Here is a 24,016-nt window from a genome sequence, read left to right on the forward strand (position 1 = left end):
ATTTAAACGAAGTATTTTCAGTGCTGCGATACCTGTGTGTTGAATAGAAAACAAAATAATTCACGAACTGAAAAGTAGTTCAAAGCAACTTTTGTTCTAAAAACGTAACAGTCCATTGTTGAATTGAAACTATATGCCACGTGGGAGTTACGGATATTATCTGCGAGACAAGAAATTCAGATAAACCATGCAAAATTTCGTGACAGTGAAATACGTCGTATTTGTACGAAAGTATTTACTTACGTGAATGAATAAACGAAATAGTAAGACGTAAGTATTTCGTAGAAAGTAACGATGAACAAGTCTCTTTTGATATAACATTTTCTCAAACAGCTCTTTAACAACGAACAACAACGAATCTCTTTTGAAGTAAAACTTGAGAATGATTCGCTTCCTCGGTGACGATCCCCAACCATCTTCGAGTCGGTTACAAAAAATACTCTGAACCACCTTCAATTTGGCAACTCGAGTGAAATAATTAGTTCCAAATCGACTGAAACATCGTACGCCGATAAGTACATATTCTAAAAATACAAAAGACCACCGAAATGTAGAAAAATCTAGAAAAGTATCGTACGTAAACCATCGTCGAATAATCCTCCTCGATATTTCTAAGATAAACCCAACAGATATTAATCCTATCATGGCAGAAGTGTTAAATATCGCAAAGATATTCTTAAAACGCTTACAGATGGTCCACTTCACGCAGAACGCTTCACTCCGTCAACAAACTACGCAAATTATTAAAAACAAAAGACCTCATTACCATCAAAGAATAAAAAAAGAGAAGCTCGACATTCTCAAAATAAATCTGAACGATATTAATCTGAGCAGGAAAAAAAAAAAAGAAAAAAATCAAGGAAATCACAAAATATTCTTAAAACCATTAAAAATCATCCACTTACGAAATACCTCGTTTCGTTGGAACAAGCTATGTAGATCAGCTACTTGAAAAACCTCCATTGCTATCGAAGAAAGCAAAAGACAGAATAAAAAGAATATTAAACGTTATTATTCACCGTTTCGAACTCAAAGAACGTGGAAGATCAAAGAAAGGACAAAGGATAACAGAGCATCAGGATAAAAGGAAGAATCCTCGCAGGTTGTAGCAACAGAGAGGAAGAGGCCGGTCGTCACGCGTGAAAGGACAGTTGGAACGACTTGGACGTGGTCGATTATCGGTGATCAAGCACGTCGCGGTCATTGACGCGTGATGTACGCGGGTGGAGTCGCATTGTTCTTCGTGCAGCCTGGGAGAGGCCTTAATTACGCCGCTCCTCGTACGTCGTGCGTGTACGTTTGATTTGCGTGGCTGGACGGCCGTTACGTTAATTACGCGCGGACAACTACACGCTCGCGTCGGACACGTCGATGCCTCATCCGAACGATGAACTCTCCTCGTCGAGAAACCTCGGTCGAATCGTCTTATCTTTTACTCTCTTTTTACCGCTTCAATTTTTCTACCTCATTTCTGTTTCTTGGCTAGAATTTTTCTGAAATATTTTTGCTATTATACACGTATACGTGTCATATGGATACGTGTATCTAGGATCGTCGTAATAACATACATCTGTTAATAAATCCGATGATAGATTCGCTCGTACATTACAAAATATGGTAAGAAGAAGAGGAAGAGAAGAGGAAACATCGATGGAAGAAAATCACGTTGATCTAAGAACACGATATAAGAACCAGGTGTTTATTAACAAAATTGTAGAGCTAAAGGAAGAAGGTATTTAAAATTATGTTTAATACTGCTAATTTCGATTTAACGAAGTATGAAAATTGAATAGAATCGCAATAAGTTTCAGGTAGAAAAAGATTTGATACAATAAAACCTCTAACAAGTAAAACATTATATCAAATGTTCCACATACCTCGGCGAACAAAAATAACCTGCCAGATTTATTGCACGCTCGAACAACCACGTAAAACACACGTAAAACACGGTATGATGAAACATGGCCATTAGACGTTTCAATTTGTTCCGTGTTACCAGGCACAGTGTCTCATAATCACGTATTAACGTCGTTATAACGTCACGTGAGCGAAAACATTACGCCGAAAAAATGCGAAACACCAGGGTGAAAAAGCGAAGAAAAGAAATGAAACAAATAATGGAAGCAGGTGTACCGTGAAATAACCAGGAATTAAAATTCAAGGCTACTGAATGTTAAAAAACTACGTTTCGCATTCGTCGAGTGGTCGAACAAAATGAAACCTGCGCGATTAACGCGACAAAGAGGGGGAAAGAAAAAAGAAGTACGACAATACAACCTGCGACGGTGCACAATTCCCCCCCCCCTCTCTCTCTCACTCACTCTCTCTCTCTCTCTCTCTCTCTCTCTCTCTCTCTCTCTCTCTCTCTCTCTCATTTACCAGAGCTGGAGAGGGTGAGAATCGCGCTATACCACCGCAACGAGATCATTTATCAACGAAACAAAACGATCGGTCGTTGCAATAATGAACATCAAACGTGGTGTCACACGTTGGCTCGTGGTCGAGTTAGTCCGAGGCGAGGAAATAGGGCGACAGAGGATGAGGAAGGGTAGGTAGACATTGATTTAAGCAATATACGCCAGCGAATCTTCGTTTTCCTGGAAGTTTGAGTTTCAGGCGATTGTCGATGATCGTATCTGCGTGTTAAACATCGTATTGAAATAGAAAGATCAAAGAAGGGGCGTATTCGAAGACCACAAAGAATAAACACGATAAAGCTTTCTCTAACACAGTTAAGAGAAAACGTTAAAACATCCAGTTAGAATCGAAGATAGAATAGATGAAATTATCGATCCATTGTCATTTCGCGTTTTAAAAATAAAATAAAAATAAGCATACCTAGTATCGTTTTTCTCTAGTTTTCTATTTATATATAGAGTTGAGCGATATGCATTTTCCCTCAAACGACAGGGAAATATAACGAAGAGATATAACGAATTTTCTATAGCGACAAATACAGAACGCTATTTTACAAAATATATTACAGCAGCGAATTTGCACCACTGCGATTCTTAACCTCGCAAATGAGAAAATGATTCCGAACGTTGTGCAAGTGGTGTATCTCCGTGATCTTCGTAGTGAAAGATCGATACGATTCGATTCGACTCCACTCGAAGCCATGGGTATATACAGAGGAAGAGACAGAGGCAGAAGGGCTGTGAAACGGGCGAAATCGTCTGGTTTCGACTATGAGCCCCAATAATTCAGAGGCAAATTCTATGGTGGCTCGACAACACTGGCCGAACAAAGACCGCTGCTGGAACGGACAAAGGGATCACCAGGATTGACCCCGGCAAAAGTTCTCGTCTCTGTCTCCTGTTCTCGCCACTCTTCCCTCTTTGCTCCTTTCTAGTCGGCGGCGTGGTTCTCTGTGTCACTATGGCTCTCTGTCTCTCGCTTCGCTTTCCACAAAACGAACCTCTGTCCTCCGCAACTACGTCCCTGTACCTCGTGAACCTGTGGACAAATGAATGCGTCGCAACCGTGGTTGGATTAAAGAGTGAACGATGCTGGAGTGAACCGTTGCGAGGCCGAGGGTTGGAATGGTGCGAGAAGGTCGTTGCGAAAGGCGAGACCGTGGAAAATGCTTTGAGGGTCGAAAATGGTGCTCGATGTTTTCTCTTTTTATGGGCAATTTAGTACTTGATGTTTCTTTGGTTAATTAGAACAACTTGGGATTTTCGGAAAGATTCTATCGTAGGATTTTCTATAATGGAATTACTACCGATGCTAGATATTCATGAAAAAAGTTATTTATGGTAGCAAATGGTAGCTTCGCGTTTAGGTTTACTTCGGTTAATTAACCGACGAATATATCAACGTTGACTAAACAAATCTCTATTCGGTTGTGTTAATCTACTTATAAGATTATTAATGGAAAATCCATTTCTAATTTTGAATATTCTCACGTATTACATACATTCTTCTATGTGTTTGCACATTTAAATTCACCATAAATTTGTAAGTATCCGCAGTACATAAAACACCGTCCCCTATAATGCCGCTTGGCAGAGTCAGGAGCTCGGAAATTTATCGAAGACGATAGTTCCAACAAGAAGACCAAAATGTTGAAATACGGGAACGCTATACTTAAAACCGCGCGCAAATTAATGCCTACTAGCTGGCGAGCAATAAAGTGTGGCTTAAATTAAAGCGACTTTAGGGAACCATTCGCTTCTAACTATTCGTCTAGATAGCCTATTCGTACTAATTATATATTCCATTGCTTTTGCCTTTCTATTCTCCTCTCCGATCCTTTTCGTTTCGAAACGAGCTTTGTTTAATCGATATTAATCCCAGTCACGTCGATTCGATTTTACTTGCGACTTCCTCTTCTTCTTCTTTTACGCTTTTCAATTTTCATAGAAGCATTTATCGGGAAAAGTAGGAATCGCGGGTAAAAAGAAAGCACGATAAGTGAAGAAAGGCAGTGGTTCATAAATTACGATTAGTCGAGCTTGCGACGAGATTATCGCAATAACGGGACAATGATCGAACGGCGATTCAGTCTGGCGAAACGTAGTTATTTTTCTACCATCGTTTCGTCTTCCTCTCTGTTTCTCTCGCGTGAGGCTTTTCGTTTACTAATATTCAAAATGCCACTTCGAATCAAAATAATGAAATATTTCAATTTCTACCTTTTTGTTAAAAGAATCATTCGTGCTTTCATTTTTGAACCAAATACTCTGTCGATATTTAAACTACCACAATTATATCGATTTTAATTATTCTTCCTACCGATGACCTTAATTTTCGATCATCGAATTCAGAAAATTCAGGACAAATATCTTTTTATCGTTTGAAATGTCATCCTCCGGACCAAAATGTATTAGCTTATTTTAACTAATTCTATTCAATTCATTTTAACCATTAAATTATCCAAGAGAGATCTCTCTGGTTCTATGATTAACAGGAGTTGGTGATCTCTTTTTGCAGACCAGGCCATCATGGACGTTGAGGCAGCGCTGCTGGAGAACTCTCCAACACTGTCGACGATCTCGTCGGATTGCACCGACACCACATATTCCGGACCCGGCTCGCCCTATTCCCCGGAATCGCCGATCATCGTCACCTCCTCGTACAAGAAGACAAAGGATGACGAGATCACGCCTAGACCGACGCCCAGGCACCCGCTACCGCCCCGGAAGCCCAACTTCCGGATACGACCGCCCTACCTTATGATCTGCATCAGCATCATAGAGGTAACTCTAATAAATCGACTCGTTTGTCCAGCTTTCAGAAACTTTATCTATCGATCGATAATTTCATCCTAAATAGACTGTGTAGATATTTATGCGAAATTCATATCTTTAAAGGCATGGATAAAGAATGGAAACTACCTAAAACAAAAATGTGTTTCACTCTGAACGTTCGAAAGTTAAATATATTTAAGTGAAACATTTATGTTTGAAATTAAGTTTAGAATAGTTTGAATAGCTTGTTTCTCGTATGTTTCATGTATTCCTGCATTTGCGCGAACGCTTCTTCGTATTTACATTTGTACACCGATATAAATGTAATCGCGCGACTATTCGCAATCTGCTAATAGATTAGGATTTTGAAATATGTGCGTTCGTGAGCGTAACTATGGGACGTTTGTTAGAATGATCTCGAGCTAAAGCAAGGATGTTTGCGAATGAATGGCGAAGTTCGAGTGGAACTCACGATTTCGGTAATTTGATTTGGAAATAGACGTGTTCTTGAATGGTTTGCGAGACTTCGCCGTGATTCATAATTGAGCATTGATTAATGGAAGGTTTTTGGGATGGGTCGTGAACCGTTTGAGTGCAGTGCAATTTACAAATGGAGGTGAAAATTAATTACAAGATAAAGATTGTTTTAATCCAACCGAATGGAAAACTCGAACGAGAGTCTAAGTGTACGTTCGGCGGTATATTTTGCGGAAAAGCGGTTTTTAAGTTCTACTTACTTTTACTCCATCAGTTTTAAATATCCAGCGTTCCTCTCGTGTTCTACGTTGCGTCGCTTGCTGACGAAATATCTGCAACTTTCGCATGTGCTAAAATGATCGTCGCTGTACCGTGAAACTTTCGTTCCCGTTTTCCCACCCTCGACAGCAAACAATTCTACAGAAGCGAGAAATCGGCGAAAAGAGGTCGCGCCTCTATCGACAATTACAAAAAGAAGCTTTCGATCTCTAGCAAAAATAAAGAGTCCTCCGCGTCGATATTATTCCGCGTGACGCCGAATCCGGAAAACCGAATGCTCGCCGAAAAACGTGAATGCATTGCACGATTCGTCCGAGCTCGAAAAATTTCCCATTAGCCGGGCTAATGCGTCGTTGAGGCTGTTCTGCGACAAGGACGAGACGATGGGAATCTCTCTCAATTATTCGCACGAGTTCACGAAGGAATATCGTACTGGTATTTCAAGAAACTCTAGCTCGACTTGGACGGAGAGGAAAAAATAAAAGAAGAGAAGAGGAACGAAGACGAAGAAGAAAGAGGGGAAAAAATGGAGTCGAGACGTTCCTCAGTCTGTTCTATATCTTTCTTTTTTCGTGCTTTCGCGTTCCTCCGTCGGATTCTTCTCTCTGGCTCGATAATAATTCCAGTGAGCTTATTCGAGCACTTCCGGAAGCTCGCCGGTACGAGCAGCGAACGTGGCGGATAAAATGCGCCGAGTTAAAGCCACCAAGTTAAATGCACCTTTCTTTCCTCGCTCAGTTTCACACAATAAAACAGAAGTTAACGCTGTCGACGGAATTAATGAAACGGCGCGAGATCGGCGGCTGAAAAGAATGGCGGCCCGCGATGCGGAGGTCCGATTTCCACGCGATAATCGAGCGGATAACAGCGACAGAACGATTATCTTGCGGGATGTTCTGGAATGGATATTGCGAGCATCCTGAATTTCATCGTTCAAAGTTTTCACACCTGTCGGAAGGAAGCGAATTAATTTACACGTTCAGGAAATTTTAGAACGGACGATTCTGTTTCCTTTCAGGGAACGTTCTCGAATAGATACCGAAAATCCTCTGAATTTAGTGTTTTTTAAAGTTTCCAAAATCGTTAGAGGGGAAAATTTCTGTTGATTCGAGCGATTGCTGATTTGAAAATTTGGAAATTAGAACGAGCAATGTTTTTTCATCTTCCTTTGGTTCTTCGTCTCGAGAACAATGTTCTCGAATGGGTATCACAGCTGCTGTCTTAATAGATTTGATCTTTTAAGACTCTCAAGATAAATCTTTGCCTGTTCCTTCACATCATTAGTCTTAGTTGTGAAGTTTGATAATTCGATATTGATAGTAGACGTAAACAGTGGCTAATGGGCTTTTTTAAGTCGATATCCAAGAGAAAGATAAGAGATATTTCTCGGTTGTAAAAAAGATAAGTAAAAAGTATTATGGGAATATTTAAAGTCATAACAGTTGGTCCAAGTTAGTCAACTTCCTGACAAAAGATACAAGATTAATCTTGAATAAGAGCGAAAATTTGTACAGTTCCATTTAAGTTAGGAAATGCTTTTCACGATCCAAAGTACGTAGTATGTTTAATAATTACATTTCTTGTAACGACTTTAACGTTTGCTCGCGCAAGAGACATTAATATTTAATATTTATTTTACAAACGATGCACAAAGGCAATGTTTATTACGTAACTTGTTGAAAATTGACAATCGAGTTCGACGCCAGCTCATTGAGAGCTTTTACACCTGCCTATATTCACCAAAGGCAATAATAATAACGAATAAATTACATTTTCCCTCATTTTTCATCCTATCGTAATGTACGATATTGTCAATTATCTCGCAGATAGAAAAAAGCAAATTTCCACTTTGTCACAATTGAACAAGTACGTTCGTTAGATTCCAGCTGTAAATATAAATGATCTATATATTACTATTATTTTATATTGAATCGAGATACAACGTATTTGCAGCTACTCAAAGTTAAAACAAAGTTAAAACAAAAAAAAAAAAAAAACAACACGCTATTCTACAGTTACTTTTGTGGCAATTGACCAGAAAATTTCACTTGATCGATCGATTTCTGCATATACTTTGCCACGGAACCAATTCCTCTCTCATTCACTCTCTCTCTCTCTCTCTCTCTCTTTCTGTGTCGTACGAAACGGGTTCCAGGGAAAGGCGAATAATCCAAAACCGCGTAAAATTCCTGTTCCTCCAGCAATAAAGGGATATTCGACGAGCTGTTCTCGACCCGGAGAACAGCCCTCTCTGGTAAAATCAGAGTTGGCGCGGTGGCTGATTCGTCGAAACAGGGAGGAATCTAATCGGCGTGCAGGTCCAGTTTCGCGCGATGAAACGAACGATAACGTTTTCCAGCCGTGTGGACCTTTAATGAAAACGCTGAGATAGCGGAAACGGTGATATCCCGGTTGAAACGCTCGGCGAAAAGTCAACTTCCGTTTCGGTAATAATCGTGCCACCGACGCGACGGTTCGCCCCGCGTTCTTCGCTTATAATAACGCCACCAGGACAGAATGTAGGATAACGAACGCTATAAATCAGAAGTAAAAACGCGCACCTGTAAATATAGCTCGTTAGAGAGTTCTGATAAATCACTAGAAACTTCCCATCGAAGGGTGGAAGTCTCCTAACGCTAGCACAATCGCCGTTAATCGCTGGATACCAATTTTTCAATCGTAACTGCTCGAATCTGTTGTAGAAACGACGACAAATTGGTGAATTTCCGATGCAGATAGAAAACCGGAGGATTAAAGCGTGGAAAGGACTTTCGAACGTTTGAATTATCGTATATTTCTGTTGAGAATTTTGGATTTTAATAGCCGAAATAATGTTATAGGAACATTAAATTTACACTTAGAATTTATATCGGAATAGTTATATATTTATTTGATAAACGATTTCAAAGATATTCATCGATACACACTTGTACGCCTCTCAGCACTTTCATCCATACCAGACTGTTAATTGAACAATTTACATTCCTTCGTTTTTGAGACGCACATACTTCCACATACTGATATTCACATACATGTATACACTATTACGCAGCTAATCTAGTCTAGCGCATAAAGTTATACGTATCTCAATAATTTCAATCGATAACGATAAATAGTATTAAAAAGATTCGAGAACGTTTGAAAGTTTTTGTCACGATTATAGAATCTTGTAGTTTTCTACTTTATTTGTCACAGTAAAAATATTGCATGCGTTATTTTTATTCGTATTCACGTTTTATCGAATATCGCTCGCTAATAAATGTACTTTTTCTTTCTTTTTTCTTTTCTTTTTTCAAATAAATTGAAGCGTAAAGTTTTATAGTTAAGCAGAGAAGCGAAAAATACTCGTATACATTTGTTTCCGTAGGCGGTCGACAGTTTATGATTTATTTAATGGAAGAAACCAAAACGAAACTGGTACACGACCAATCCATGAACTTTATCGTTCTCTCGAGCGATGTTATATCTCGGCAACACTGACCATAGATCCTACAGGCGCATTTTTTTCTTCAGGTCGAGTCTCTCGTCGGATATAAAGTTTCACGATAGAAATTTCAAACAGAAATGAAAGATTGAAAGTACGAGATTCCTATTGGATCGTCTGTCGTTACAATAGTACAATAGTTTCGATCGACTGTGCGTTAAACTCGATTCACGAATCTCTTGGGAGATCATTTTGTATCTAACAACGTGAGACAATATCAATCTATTCATTGTTTTAATATTTAGGTCACTTGAAATATCGAGAGTATATGGTGAACTACTTTTCTATTTTTATCTGTTTTCAATTATTTTTATTTATTCTATATTTATCGTTTTGCACAGATAAAATTCATGACATTGCTAGCAATAAAATGTCAAATTCGTATCACATAATTGATCTACAATTTTAGCGAGCTTCGAACATTGATAACATGAATTTTAAAATATTAGAGCAATTTTCATTTTCTATCGTTATCGTTTTCAAGTACCAGTTTTGATATTTTTGACTATTGTATATTTGTTTCTCTCTCTCTCTCTCTCTCTCTCTCTCTCTCTCTCTCTCTCTCTCTAAAATCTATTACTGTGGAATTTTAGCAAACTCTAAATATCAGAGATACGTTTTGATATATTTTTCTCCTTAATCGTTACATTCCCTCGTATTACTATCTCCATTCGTCAATACCAATTTTACCTCAAATTTCAACTATTACATTTCAATCGTTTCATATAGAAGATCTTCAAGAACGTATTTGCTTTTCGTAATTTCCCTTTTATCAAGAACCATGTGTTTCATGAAACAGAATCTTCTGTATTCGTAATTTTTCGGCTGTAATGTCCGATAATTTTTAATCAAATCCATCTCGATGTTTTCTATACGCAGGAATTTCCAGATTTATTACTTCGAGCGATCCGATGGTCCTGAAAACCACGCTAAACTCGCTGTATAATCAGAAACCGGTCGAATCGAGAGAAATCGTCCGATGACGACAGGTGTTTCTAGCCTGACAACTATATGCCTCCGACAACCATCCAGTTTCGGCAGCAAAAAAAAGAGAGGAAAAAAAATAGAAAAAAAAAAGGATTGATGTTCTCGTGGATGTTTTGACGTGCTTCGTGTTCCGTGGAAATTTATTCGTTGACCATCCCGATAAATGGCGAGGAAATTCGTTTTATGAATAATTTCGTTCGAACAGACTAGTCCCAGCGGTTCTACGATCGCCGAAATAATTGGAAAAGCTGTTTATTGGCGTTCGTGCTCGTCCATTTATATCCGCGAAATTCCTGACAGACACTGTGTACCGATATTCTTTTAAAGTTCGTCATTCATATTCCAGTCTATAAATCTTTTATTAGAAATTCCTGTGTAATTCGATGTTATTACGAACCCTTCAATTATAAGATCCCATTTCAATCGAAGAAATGACAACAAACGTCCACTTAATCACGTTCAAACGCGCGTAATACGTCTCTCAGGCTTCGAACGAGACTGTCCGCCCTCTAAACTTATCGTAAAACGTGCCCCTCCTTCTCATTATTCAGAAACTTCTAGCTTTTCTTATCGTCCATCCGCGAAACTGGGAATTCAAGCGCACATGCCCATGTATCAAAGTTTCCGTGGCAATTTTCATAGCGCATATTTACTCGGCAGTTTAGCTCAGACTTACGACACGCCGGCAGCTCGTTGGACCACAAATCGTACAAAATCTCGTATCTCTTTCTCCACTCCTCTCATCCCTGTTCGCCACGATCTTTTCGCTCTTTTCCGCGGAGAAACGTTTCTTCTTACGTTTGACCCGACGTGTTCGCGCCCCGGATCGCGACACAAGATTTCCCCCGCGTAAATCATCCTGCGATGCGAATACACGCCGCTTTCGTGCCCCTCTTTTCCCTTTTATCTTTGCGTTCCAGCTTTTACGACCACCGTGTGCCTTTCAGTCGCGACACGTTGTTCAACGTAAATAACGTAAGACGAAGGATTCGAAGAGTTGGAAATTAGAAAATTGCAAATTAGAGGATTCGAAGATTTTAATATCTCGACATTTGGAGACTCGAAGATATTCGGAGATGCAGGAATTTGAAAATTTGAGAATCGTTTTTAATATTGGGTGGTGTTCAAACTACGTTGAAATATCTGTGATCAAAATAAGATTCATCCTTAGCTTAGCAAAGATATTTTCGATATAGTTTTACTGTCGTAATTACCTGCGATTGTTGATATTACTAGAAAAAGCAAGAATATTGGTGAAATTTCCGCGTGGCAAACTCTATTCGGTTCATCGACTGAACCGAAGGAGCAAAAACTCGAACGCGCATTATCGATGAACAACCTAGCGAATAATTAATTCCACTGGCGTATGGAAATTCGACCAGGCAAAATGGTAATTAATCAAAACTGCTTGTTTAATGCCGAATAAACTGCCGTCGCGTCGTTGTCAGCCTTTAAATAATGAACGATCCGAATATCCCTAGCGTTATTATGAATGATAATTGACGCCGTGCACGGTGCGCTTAGCTGCGAGAAAAGACGCTGTGTTATCGCTAAACCAGCCGTATAATTCGTTCATTGTCGTGAAAATGGCTGGTGTAGCGTAACGCTGCGAGTTTAATTGGAATTAAGATTTTCTGAAAACCTTCGTTTCTTATAACGTCCTGCAACTTCCAACTTATATTCCTTGCCATATCCTTAGAACCAACGTTTCACCGAGTCGAACAAATTACAACCACAACGATACAAAACAACAGAAATTCAATCTCAAACATTCTATATTTCTTACGACAAACAAAACTCATCCTTAAAACACTTTCCATCGTATCGTACGCATCGTACACATCCTACACAGTGTCAAGACGATACGATACTATTTAAATAGAATTTTTATAAAATCCTGTATCCTTTGTCAAAGCTCAGCCTTAAAACACGTTTCACTAGAAAATTCAAATATCAATCTCAATTTTCAAACGCTGTTTACTAGAACTTACCCTTGCAAACACGTAACGCTACACGTTATCACGCATCCTGTACGCTAAATAGCATGACACGGACGATTCAAATGCATTCTGGATGACGACAGATAGCCGTTCACTGCCTGGGAGACGAGGCGACGTTGCGCAGGTGGTTGGTCTACGATCCACGTCAGAGGGTGCAGGGTTGGAGGTTCGTCTCGTACATGCTGCTGCACTCGAACGCGCTTCACCTTGCGTTGAACGTAGTCATCCAACTGGTGCTCGCCACTCCGCTCGAGGTGAGTTAATCAAACTAATTGTCGACCAGCCAGCCTCGTTCGTTGGCTACTCTCTCTCTCTCTCTCTCTTTTCTCATTCGCGACGCTCGGCAAAATGTATCTTTGAGTGAACCGATCGATCGCGTTCAAAGGGGCTGCGTATCGAGTGAAAAGTCATTATCGAAAGAACACAAAGGCATGGAAGGAACGGCAGGTGGAATTTAACATTAGAACTATCGGGGGATAAAACTTGCGTCAGAGAAATTAAAGCGTAATGTATGGACGAATGTACACAGGCTATCGGTATTTTTGTTTAGTCATTCGCGATATTGGCATTTGAACAACGTTTGAATTAATGGTTCTTCGATGTAGATAGACGAACGTTGTTTCCATTAAGAATTATGCTGGTTCTGTTTAAAATGTAAAACATACGCGATCTTTATTTATAACCTACGATATCTTCCTCGGTCTTCCGTTATTTTTTACGAAATATTTTCTCCTAACGAGCCATCGTTCATCCGTAGATTTCGCGCAAAAGTCACAGAAAATTCGCGATATTTGCCGTCGTAAATCTAGAAAATTTGTACGAGTCGAATCATTACAGATTGATCATTTCGGCGTTGGTAAAATTTTTACGGAAAATAACGGATTGCTCATTTCGATCACCGTTATTGATCGATCAAATATATATAAAATTTCTATGGGAAGTGATGAATGAGTTATTCGAAACACTCTGATAGTTCTAATATTAAATGGATGGAAAATTTTACACTGGCTAATTGATCGAAATTTATCATCCCTTTTAATTCTGTTTCTCTTGCATTTTGTTATTATCTACATTTTTTAGTTAATCGATTAATATTCGACGATCGAAGAGAGAATTTCGTATTAGAAAGAATATTTTCTAAGGGCATAGAAAATATGTCGAACGAACGAAAGACGATATCGGTGGTCGTAGGTGGAACAGGGTCGAATAGGGGTGGCAACGATCTACTTAGGAGGTGGTGTTTGCGGAGCCCTTGGAGCATCTCTTCTTCAACCGAGCCTCTTCTTGGTCGGCGCTTCTGCGGGTGTCTATGCTTTACTTACCAGTCACCTGGCGCATCTTTACCTGGTTAGTTACAAATTATATTATTCTGCTATTATTGACATACGTATGCATATAAAGTAAAATTTACCTATGCAGAAATTGATTTCTTCTATCTTCCTTTCCATCCTTATTGTACCGTTGTAACGTTTTGATATTGATATCGTAACGTTTCAAATTGAACGTTTTAAATCTACACTTACACACATAGAAGAAAACTCTGCTTCTAGACGACTAGGTAACGATCGTTCAACTTGCTTCGTACAATTTTAATTTGCCCGAACTTGCCACATTCTACTACAATCCTCTACAACGAACTCTAACACAACCGTCTAGTTTCGTTCGTCTTTTATTATTTGTAACGTCACCGACATACTTCCCAGATAATTAAAAGAAGATGTTCAAATGTCGTTTACAATCACCTTAGTTGGCCAGAAGTTCGTAATCTTATTGTAAATACACCATGATCCAACTTCCTGCAACTTCGTTGCGCCGCGTCTACTGCTGCGTTTTCAGTTTTAATGCCATCAAGATTTCCTTAAAAACGAAACCTTGCGACATCTTCTCGAATTAATACTTCTGCTTCCATTCAATTTCCCTTAACGTGATCAAACACAGAACTTTCATCTACCAACCACTCGTCAAACATTGACTCATGACTTTTCTCTGTCTTTAATTTCCAGTGTCACGGAGAACTCCGCTACGCCGGCTGGCGTCTAGGTGCCGTGTTACTCTTAGCAAGCGCAGACGTGGCGTCACTTCCAATTCCAGCACTGCTCGGTTGCGGTAGAGTCGGTTGGGCAGCTCACGTGGCTGGCGCCCTGGCAGGGCCACTCCTAGGCCTGGCAGTGTTCCCGAATCAAAGCAAGAAAGACGCTAGAGGACGAAGATTCGTGAGGTTCGTGCGACTTCTAAGCGCGATCAGCGTGATGCTGCTCGTGGTCGGCGCTATTTTGGGGAACATCTACGTGATCGCGTTGCCACAGCTCAGGAAGCCCTCCTGACAGAGAATCGAGCTGCTCGTCAAGCTCTGCAGACGGTCCTTCCTCATCGTCAAGATCAGGGAGGCCGCCGAGAGCGTTTTCGAGTAGGAAATCGCGCAACTCGCTGGCAATGGGAAAATTTTTACGACGTTGCTCGGACCCAGGGAAAGAAACGATCGTCGTCGAAGTTGGGATCGCGTGAAATTATGAGAAAAGAAAAAAGAAAAAAGAAGAAGAAAAAGGAACAGAATTGGAAGATAACGTTAAAGACGAAGAACTTTCGAAACTAAAAATTTCTTGAATTTGGAAGCATAAAATAATATGGAATTGTAAATGGAACTGAAAAGCATCGTTGAAAAAAATATGTCGGCGAATGTATTACGGTGACGTGAGAATTTGTAGATTGGTATTGCGATACGCGTGGAAGAAAAATTGTTGTTCGAACTGCGCAAATGGGTGAACAATTAGATGGAAGGAAAAATAAGATATATTGGTTGGATATAAATGAAACGGAAGAGAAAAGCATCGTGCACTGTTAAAGGGCAAGTGGCGGATGTACAACGTGGGCGTAAATCGATTGGAGCAGCTACTCGCAGACTGTTGCTGCGATACGCGTGGAAGAACAAATTTTGTAAGCCGTGCAAGTGGGTAAACAATTAGATGGAGAGAAGAATAAGAAGCTCGTGGAAGGTATTACGATTGAAGACTATTTGCAAATCGTTGTTGCGATACGCATGGAAGAAGAGATGCTTCGAACTGTTCAGTTGAGTGAATAATTAAGTTGAAGGAGTTAGAAGGCTTCTTATTTGCAGCGATTGTCGGATATGAAATTGAGAAGAAGAAAATCGAAGATGGAAGGAAATGTATCTATCGAAGCAAGAAGAAAGCAGAAGAGGGACAAAGATATATGTACGTTAATCTTATTAAGAACTTGGCTAAACTTAGAGTTTATCAAGCCGAGGAAAACGTGCGTTTAATTACAAAAGGAGAAAGACTTTCCGCAAGAAATATTTAAATATTTAAGGGAACTAAAATCGCTGAGGAATTAAACCCGAGTAAACGGTCCAGCGATTTCTATCGAAATAATATTTACCTTTACCGAAACTGCCAGAAGAGAACCACTCACCGAATGAATCGCCTAAAATAGATAAAAATAAAAATAAAGAAAAAGCAAGATCAATCGATCAACCAAAAAAAAAAAAAATAAATAAATAAGTAAATAAATATAAAAAGCGAGAGCAATCTAAACCAATCTTAGGGAGTGAAAGAAGGAAGAAAATTGCCTGAAATTCCAGCTGGCTCGATTCAAGTTTCTTCGACTGTATCGACAGGAATGATCAAGGGTCTCCTTTTCGGAAGAACTATAGCATCCTGTCTGCGTTTAGTATACTTCTCTGCAAGGTCTAGCCGTTCTTCAATTTCTGCCTGATGTATTCGGCTAGCGGGAGCAGAAAGGAGCAGAAAGATATTCTGGAAATTTACGTTGGCCAAGCTGTCTCTAATCGTGGGATTACGAGAGGTCGTTGCTCGTGGCCAACGTTTGTTCCAACGGCTGACGAATCGACGTCGTTTCGACGAAGAATGGACGCGTCGTATAAATCGCTTATATCGCGATTCTTTATTACACTCATCAATGTTAAGACGCCAAGATGAATAGGAAACTTCGACTTGACGCTTTTTGGTGTTTGTTTGGATGAAAGCGGAGGGGCTGGATTCTGAAAGAGGCGTAGAATTCTATTTGAAGGTGGATGTAGAACTCTCGATTGTACACCTTCGACGATTGAAAAGAAGCTAGGAGAAGGAATTGATGGGATTGGGATTGTTTAACGGTGAACTTTTAATTGCACCCTCGACGAACGTAGAAAAGATAGAAAGAAGAAATTGAAAGAGTTGCACCGTATAATGACGGAATCGGTAAGTCTGACCGTGTGTTTGATAAATAGCAGAATGTTGAAAGTAGAGATTAAGGAAACTACTGATTCGGTTCTTCGATAATGCGTTCCATGTGAAACGATGGATTTGGTTGTTCAACTTTAGACCTTAACTTTCAACGAAGGAGGAATAAATTGAAAGGAGAAATTGAAGGGAATAGATCGTCGGGAGTTAAAACTTGGTGATATAGTTTCAATTTACTTCAGTTCCTAGGTGGATGAAGAACAGATTGAAATCGGAAGTTAGACAGTGTTCAATAACGAGTGTGATCGATAATAATAAAATACTCTTCGCTGGTTATTCAGTGGCTATGCAAAAAAGATTGGACGAAAGTTGAAGAAAATAGACTATTGGAAAATAAATTTCAATATATAATTTCAATTTTCTTTTTAGTTCTGGATGGATGAAAAAAAAGATTAAAAGCAAAGGTCGAAGAAAGCAGACTATTCAAAGATAAACTGATACGAACGTTCGACCTTAGCCCTTGGTAGATAAAGGAAAAGTTAAAAGCATAGCTTTTCGCGCTTTTGCTGCACATTTAGCGAACGAAGAAAACGTGAAACGTTCGTCTTTCTTAGGCAAAAGAAACGATAGAAGGAAAAGTCAAAAAGATTAAAGAAGTTGGACTTCTTAAAGATCGCTGTAGAACTTTAAACTGTACTTGATGTAAAGAGAAACTGTACAATCGAGTGGAGAATCAAAGGTATGAATCTTGTTTTGTGTTCTCGTTCGACGAAACGGTGAGTGAAAGACTGACTCGTGAAAGTTCGATGGTTAGAGAGAAAGAAGAGCGTTTAATAGGTGGATAAGATGATTTTGTTGAATCGAAGCGTTCAGGACAATGGCACGAGAACTGTAGCGAATGATGTCGATCGGCAGATAGTTGCCGAGGCGACGACTGTACAATTGACTAGTAGTAAGCCTGAAATCCGTTGATTGGTAACGTATTGGTAGACCGTTGTTCCTGGTGGCACGAAAATCGATGAACAAGAGAGACATTATGCGGCGCGTACTTTTCCAAAAAAGTCGTTTTTCAAGTTCACTTCATTTATGGTCATCGAATAATTTTTCAATCAAGAAATACCTGTTGTAATTTCCCAGCTTTTTCCCTATTTTCTTTCTTTTTCTTTTTCTTTTTTTTTTTTTTTTTTTCATTATCAAAGAATCCTTAAATCCTGAAGCTTTAAGATGAAAACAGAGTTTCCTGTAAAGACAATTTTCCTCCATAAATTGTGTATTTTACTCTTGCAAATTTGCTATCAAAAAGTGATACTTTCACGATTATAGAAAAGTGTCTTGTAATTGCTAATTGAGAGCAAAGATTTATTTCTAAACAACTAATTTTAATCAATTTTAATCAATCACGTTCAGAACGATTTAATAATTGTCCTTCATACTTGAACATCTACTATTAGAAATATCTTTAATTCGACAATTTTATTATCTTGGAGATTTGAAAATGAACGTTCGTTGATTTTTGTACGTATCCAGGAATAAATAGGGATAATTAGTGGATAAGGATGTTCTAAGATAATTCTTCGCTATAAAGCACCGATTAAGGTAACGATAAGTTGGGTATTCGTTATTTAAAAAGCGGCTGCGAACGACGAATTCCTCTTATCACTCTTTTTTCCCAGCCGATACCGTGGATGAAACCGGGGGAGAAAATTGCGCGACTCGAGAAATGCATTTCACGATCCCTCGATTCGTCGTCCCAACGATGCGTTTTCCCGTTAAGGTGGATGGTCGTCGAGTCGAGGACGTCGTTGTCGTCAAAGATGACGCGTCGCGGAACGACCTGATTTCCTTCTGAAAAATCGCACGACTACCATTCGAAAGTTATATGTCTCGATCTACTATAATTTTTCGCGTTCAAATCGTTTTATATACAAAAATTTATTTCCTCTTATCTATCTGTGGTTTTCTTTGCTTTTGAGTTTCCGAATATTATATCGTAGATTTACACGCGTGAATTTTAATTGAAAGGCAATTTTAATTGTCCAAAGTATTCTCCCAATATTCTTCCGATTTCTTGAACTTTCCTTAGACTTTGTTTTTATACATTTTCATCTTCGATTTTCATTATGTATTTTCATCTGTCGTAGTTGCTAGATCAGATTTACTTCTCGCGCTTTTTCAAGTACTTTTCGTGCGCATTCTATTTACCCCCTTTGCGCTCCGATTCTTTCATTTCACTATCGCTACGTTAAAATGTTGCTCGCCTGTCTCAGAAAGCAAATGTATTCTCGATTCAAAAATCTGGACGTAGTCTTTTACGTAGATCCATAAATAAATTGCCACTTTGCATCTGTTATCGCTCGTATAATACTCACGAGCCTGAATTCGAGGAAGTTCTAAAATATGCTCAAGGACATGGCCCAAGTTTCCCAAAACTCAAAATCAACTTTCAAAATTAACTTTCTAAACTTCCAAATTTACAAACACTGCCAGTGTTCCGTCCTCCTATAACGCGGACATACGCAAGATATTTCCTCCATAATGGAAGATTTCTTTATCTTTAATATTTCTATGATTTGCTATAAATAACAGAGATAGTAATTCTATCGTAGAGTTAATATTGATTTTTATATAACGTGATACTATATAAAGAAGAGAGAAAGAGATGAATGAAAAGAAAGGAGGAGATGGCATTTCGTCCTGGAGCTACTAATGGACTCATTAGTAAGGTTTCCCAGGAGGCTCGTGCCTTAGACACGAGGACAGTACGACGGAGGTGACACACCGCGCTCCTCTGACGATTCAGAGGACGCATTTGCATGAACAGGATGCTTAGGCGACGAATTTCACAGAATTGCCCTGTTGCCACGAATTTCTCTGATGGCGAGTGTACGAGGGCTACCGCAATACAGTTTCCCAACTGACCACTATTTTCCCTCGATAATGAATCGCTCGTGTCTTCTTCTTCCTCATCCTCTACGATTCTTCATCTGTAATACGAATACTCGATAGAAATTGACTGATTTTTCTCGACTATCCAAAACTTTAAACCATCTTGCACGTTGCATTGTTTAAAAGAAACAATTTTATTAACACACTGCCCATATCGGTGATCTTCGCCAAACGGATATATTTATTCGCTCCACCGTGGTCCAATATATTAAAAGATGAAACAAATCTCTTTAATTATTAATTTAAATTAAGAACCCTGGAATTTTGTTCCTTCGGTCGTGTTCATAAAACTACGAGTTTGTCTAAATATCCATGAAAGGACCAAGGAGTATTCAGCTTGTCGTAATCTTACGGACGTTTCAATTTCTATAAACTTCGTACAATTAGCTGCAATTTTGTTTCGTAATAAACAATGTTATCGATACACTGCCCATATCGGTGATCAAACGGATATATTTATTTCCCAGTTCACTTCACCGTGGTTCAACATATTAAAAGATGAAACAAATCTCTTTAATGATTAATTTAAATTGAGATTTAAATTAAGAATCCTGGGATTCTCCTTCTTCGGTCGTGTTCATAAAACTACGAGTTTGCCTAAATATCCACCAAAGAACCAAGGAGTATTCAGTTTGTCGTAATCTTACGGACGTTCCAATTTCTATAAACTTCGTACAATTGGCGAATTTCAGCTGAATCGTTGCAATTTTGTTTCGTAATAAAAAATTTTATCGATACACTGCCCATATCGGTGATCTTCACCAAACAGATATATTTATTCCCCAGTTCACTCCGCCGTGGTTCAACATATTAAAAGATGAAACAAATCTCTTTAATTATTAATTTAAATTAAGAACCCTGGAATTTTGTTCCTTCGGTTGTATTCATAAAACTACAAGTTTGTCTAAATATCCATCAAAGGACCAAGGAGTATTCAGCTTGTCGTGATCTTACGGACGTTCCAATTTCTATAAACTTCGTAAAATTGGCGAATTTCAGCTGAATCGCTGCAATTTCTTTTCGTGATCGTGATATTAAGAGAATACAAATTTTATAATGTAATTTTACCCCCCAAAAAAATATTCCAAAAGAGATATCGCGTCAACGTTAGCATTTAAGCTTAATTTGCTGATAACCAGAACAAACTGTCTTTTGAAAATTCCCATCTAGAAGTCATCAGACCCTACAACTTCGAGAATTCGTAACCAAAATTAACGTTTCGTAGGCGAATCCTCGTATCGCGATCGGCAACTTGAGTCATGTCACACATCCAAATGAGAGACGCTGTCGCAAAGGTGGAGAGAGCGCAAAGGGGTTGACACTCAGCCTGTCCTCGGCAATTTGCAACCAGAAATCAGCCGAGTAATCCTATCCCACGGAATCTATCGGTGAGAGTGTATCATTCGCGAGAATGCGACGAAAGAATAGAAGAGACGGCGGAATAGGGGAATTTAATGGAGGTAAACGCGCGCAGAAAATTCCGAGAAGCGCGGAAACGACGCGTGGGGTGTTCACGCGTACGCGAGTGCGAACGTGGGCAGAATTTCGAACGCGGCTCTTAGTTGCTTCTCCTTGCCCCGCTCTCTTATCGTGCATCCTTTCTTTTTCCACGTCGAGAGCAGAAAAATTAAAAATCTCCGTTGCCCCGTGCGCTTTTACATTTACGACGCCGTAATCTTTAATTCTACGCGGAAAGTGTTTTTCCGCGATTCTCGTTTCTATGAAAATTCCACGGCGATTTGACCTCTTGTCTTGCGACGTCAAGTCATAAACTATACGAGAATTACAGATTTGATTCAACAAGAGAAGGTTTCGTAATGTTTGAAACAATGGATAGTTGAGATTTTCATTTTGGTCTCAAACCTGCAGATTGTGGAATTTGTGAATTTATTTTTTATCGATAGGTGTTGTTAAGATGTTGCGTTGGTGTGGACGATAACGTTAACCTGAGACAATTTTTGGTGGAAAAAAAACACGATTTATTAAGTTATTATAATTCGAATTATTAAGATCGTAAGGGATCGTAAGGGGTTAAACTAGAGTGATTGCACTTTTATCGGTTAATTAACCCTCTATAACTATCGCTTGTTTTGTTTTTCTTTTTTTAGTTTTTGTATATGATAAAAGAGGTTGCAGTTGATCGTTGAATTTTTGTTTTAATGTAATAATCAGAGGCTAAGAATTATTACTAATAAATTGTTTAACAGTAGTTTTCTAAGATGATCGTTTGGTGGCTTAAGGAAAGCTTAGAACGGTTTAGAGTAAGATTTAGAGAGTGTAGGTATACGAATAAATAACTTTTGAGTCTCAGTTTCACGGTGTTATAGAGGGTCGAAGGAATTTAATTAGTGTTATCTGTAAGAATGTAATTGTTACGTTTGACAATGGAATTTTTGGCAATGGAATTGCGCAATGGAAAAGGATAATTACTGTGATCAGTAATGGAAAATTCGTTCGAGGAATTGGCTAATTGATCGAAGTATGCGTGTGATAGAAGAAAAATGGGAAGAGAAAGTAATTATTATCACCGACTATTTTACTAAAAATAATCGACGGACTAAGAAAACGACTCGTAGTTGAACTTTCAGGCAACAAATTGCCCGTCGACCAATTCTTGTGCAATAGAACATGGACAGAGAAAAGGGATGAAAGGATCAGATCTTTGAAGGCTGTTAGGGGATAAGAAGCGCTGTTAAAATGCTCTTCCTTGGATTCTTTTCATCAAATCCAGAAAACGTATCGTAGATTTTCAAGAATTCCGATTTTCAACCGATTCGAAGCAAAAAGAGCCGAGACGAGAAAAGAATTTCCGCGTCTCTAACGAAAAGAAACTAAAAGTTGGTGAATTTAAGTGGAAAATCTTCGATAAAACGTCTAATTAATTTTGTTCGAAGCTCGTTGAGAATTTTAAACGGTGGAAAAGTAAATGGAAGATCTTGAAAACCGGCAGGATACGAACGATAAAAAGGAATCCAAGCTTCTCGGGCAAATGAAAAGAATATTCTCTATTCGTGAGCCCGATTTATAGTTTAATCCCGTTTCCTTTGGTTAAGCCGCGACGATGCATTAACGATGCTGCCAAAACCGGTAAAAACAATACATTTATAACTATACGTAGTACTTACTCGATAGTAAAGTAGCGCGCCGAATCGTGTTCAGATTACCCACAAATTTTCCAAAATTCGTCTTTTCGTATTTACGCCTCGATGAAACGTGCAATCGATGATAAAAAAAAAAAAATTCGTAAAACAAATTTTTCAAATATTTTCATCGACTAACAATTTATCCGACTTCGCTGATTTTATTCCCACGTATTACTAAAGATAAGAGAGGAAGTGGCTGCTCCATTAGACAATAAGATTTACGCCCAAGATATTTTTGTTCTTTCGTTGTTCAAATAATATTATTCAGGAAAATAATCTTTTAAGGAGATAAAAGAACGTCGAATGAAGAAGCGGAAAGATCTCAAGAACATTTGTAAAGTCAACCGCTTTTGACCGTAATTTACACTGACGATTATTTGTGGGCAATCCGAATGGAAGAAGATGTGTTCTCTCCGGCAATTTAGTCGATCACTGTACCTATGTATTTGTTTATCGATATTAATTATACACTTACAGATATACAGACAGGTATACAGACACACACGAGGCGAACTGGCTGTGATTATGTTAGTGTTACGAAACCTACGTCGACACGATTAATAATTATAATAATAATAATAATAATAATAATAATAATAATAATAGTAATGATAATACGAATATATCTGTAAATACAACCGACTAATTGGATATAAATATAAATACGATTATATACGCTGTGATTTGATCACTGGCATATTTAACGGAGGGTTGTCACCTCTCCACTGTGTATCGAAACAATCGATTGCCTGCAATAAAGTCGAAATCGTTCCACGGTTCCCGTAATCCTGTTGCCTTTTACCTTCGACAAACACACGCTAAGGCCCGATTTAGTCCAATTTCACGGATAATTTCCTCTTATAAATGATTGATAGCTGGAACGATCGATGTTTCGTGACGATGATCGAACGATTAGCAGAAGATCGAATGTGATTCGACCAGAAGGTAAGAGAATTTTTATGTAAATTCTTGCTGTTATACTTCTCTGTCGAATTGACGAAGAAAGCAGCAAAATTTTGATGATTCCAACAGAGATTCTAGGACATATCGATTCGCTTCTTCTACCAAATCAAACGTACGACTATCAAAATCGATTAAACAATAAATAGCGGTAAAATAATAAATAGCGGACACATTGATGAACCACGTATGAACTATAAAGTGACTAATTAATACGTAAATTACGTATCGCGATATAGATTACAAGAACATTACGCGAAACAATTCAATTTAGTTCTTGGAAACTGTAAAAAATATTTTCGAACGCGTGGAATGATCGGCAAATAGTTGGAATATTTCTAACTGCGAA

At 38.7% G+C, this 24,016-nt stretch overlaps 1 protein-coding gene across 4 annotated transcripts in view; it reads left to right on the plus strand.

The window, feature by feature from the left end:
- The window catches only part of Rho-6 (serine protease rhomboid 6), a 171,868-nt gene extending 148,375 nt beyond the window's left edge, over window positions 1-23,493 (plus strand). For 3 of the 4 annotated variants that reach the window (XM_072000837.1, XM_072000838.1, XM_072000836.1), the window contains 4 exons: window positions 4,936-5,201; window positions 12,503-12,673; window positions 13,611-13,766; window positions 14,423-23,493. In XM_072000837.1, coding sequence (XP_071856938.1) covers window positions 4,947-5,201; window positions 12,503-12,673; window positions 13,611-13,766; window positions 14,423-14,743 — 903 coding nt within the window. In that variant the 5' untranslated portion in view covers window positions 4,936-4,946 and the 3' untranslated portion in view covers window positions 14,744-23,493. The remainder of the gene's footprint in view (window positions 1-4,935; window positions 5,202-12,502; window positions 12,674-13,610; window positions 13,767-14,422) is intronic. The other variant, XR_011799524.1, reaches the window with a different exon arrangement.
- The last annotated feature ends 523 nt before the right edge of the window (window positions 23,494-24,016 follow it).

This window comes from Bombus fervidus, chromosome 3 (assembly GCF_041682495.2).
Source record: "Bombus fervidus isolate BK054 chromosome 3, iyBomFerv1, whole genome shotgun sequence".
In the NCBI taxonomy this organism is placed as follows: domain Eukaryota; kingdom Metazoa; phylum Arthropoda; class Insecta; order Hymenoptera; family Apidae; genus Bombus; species Bombus fervidus.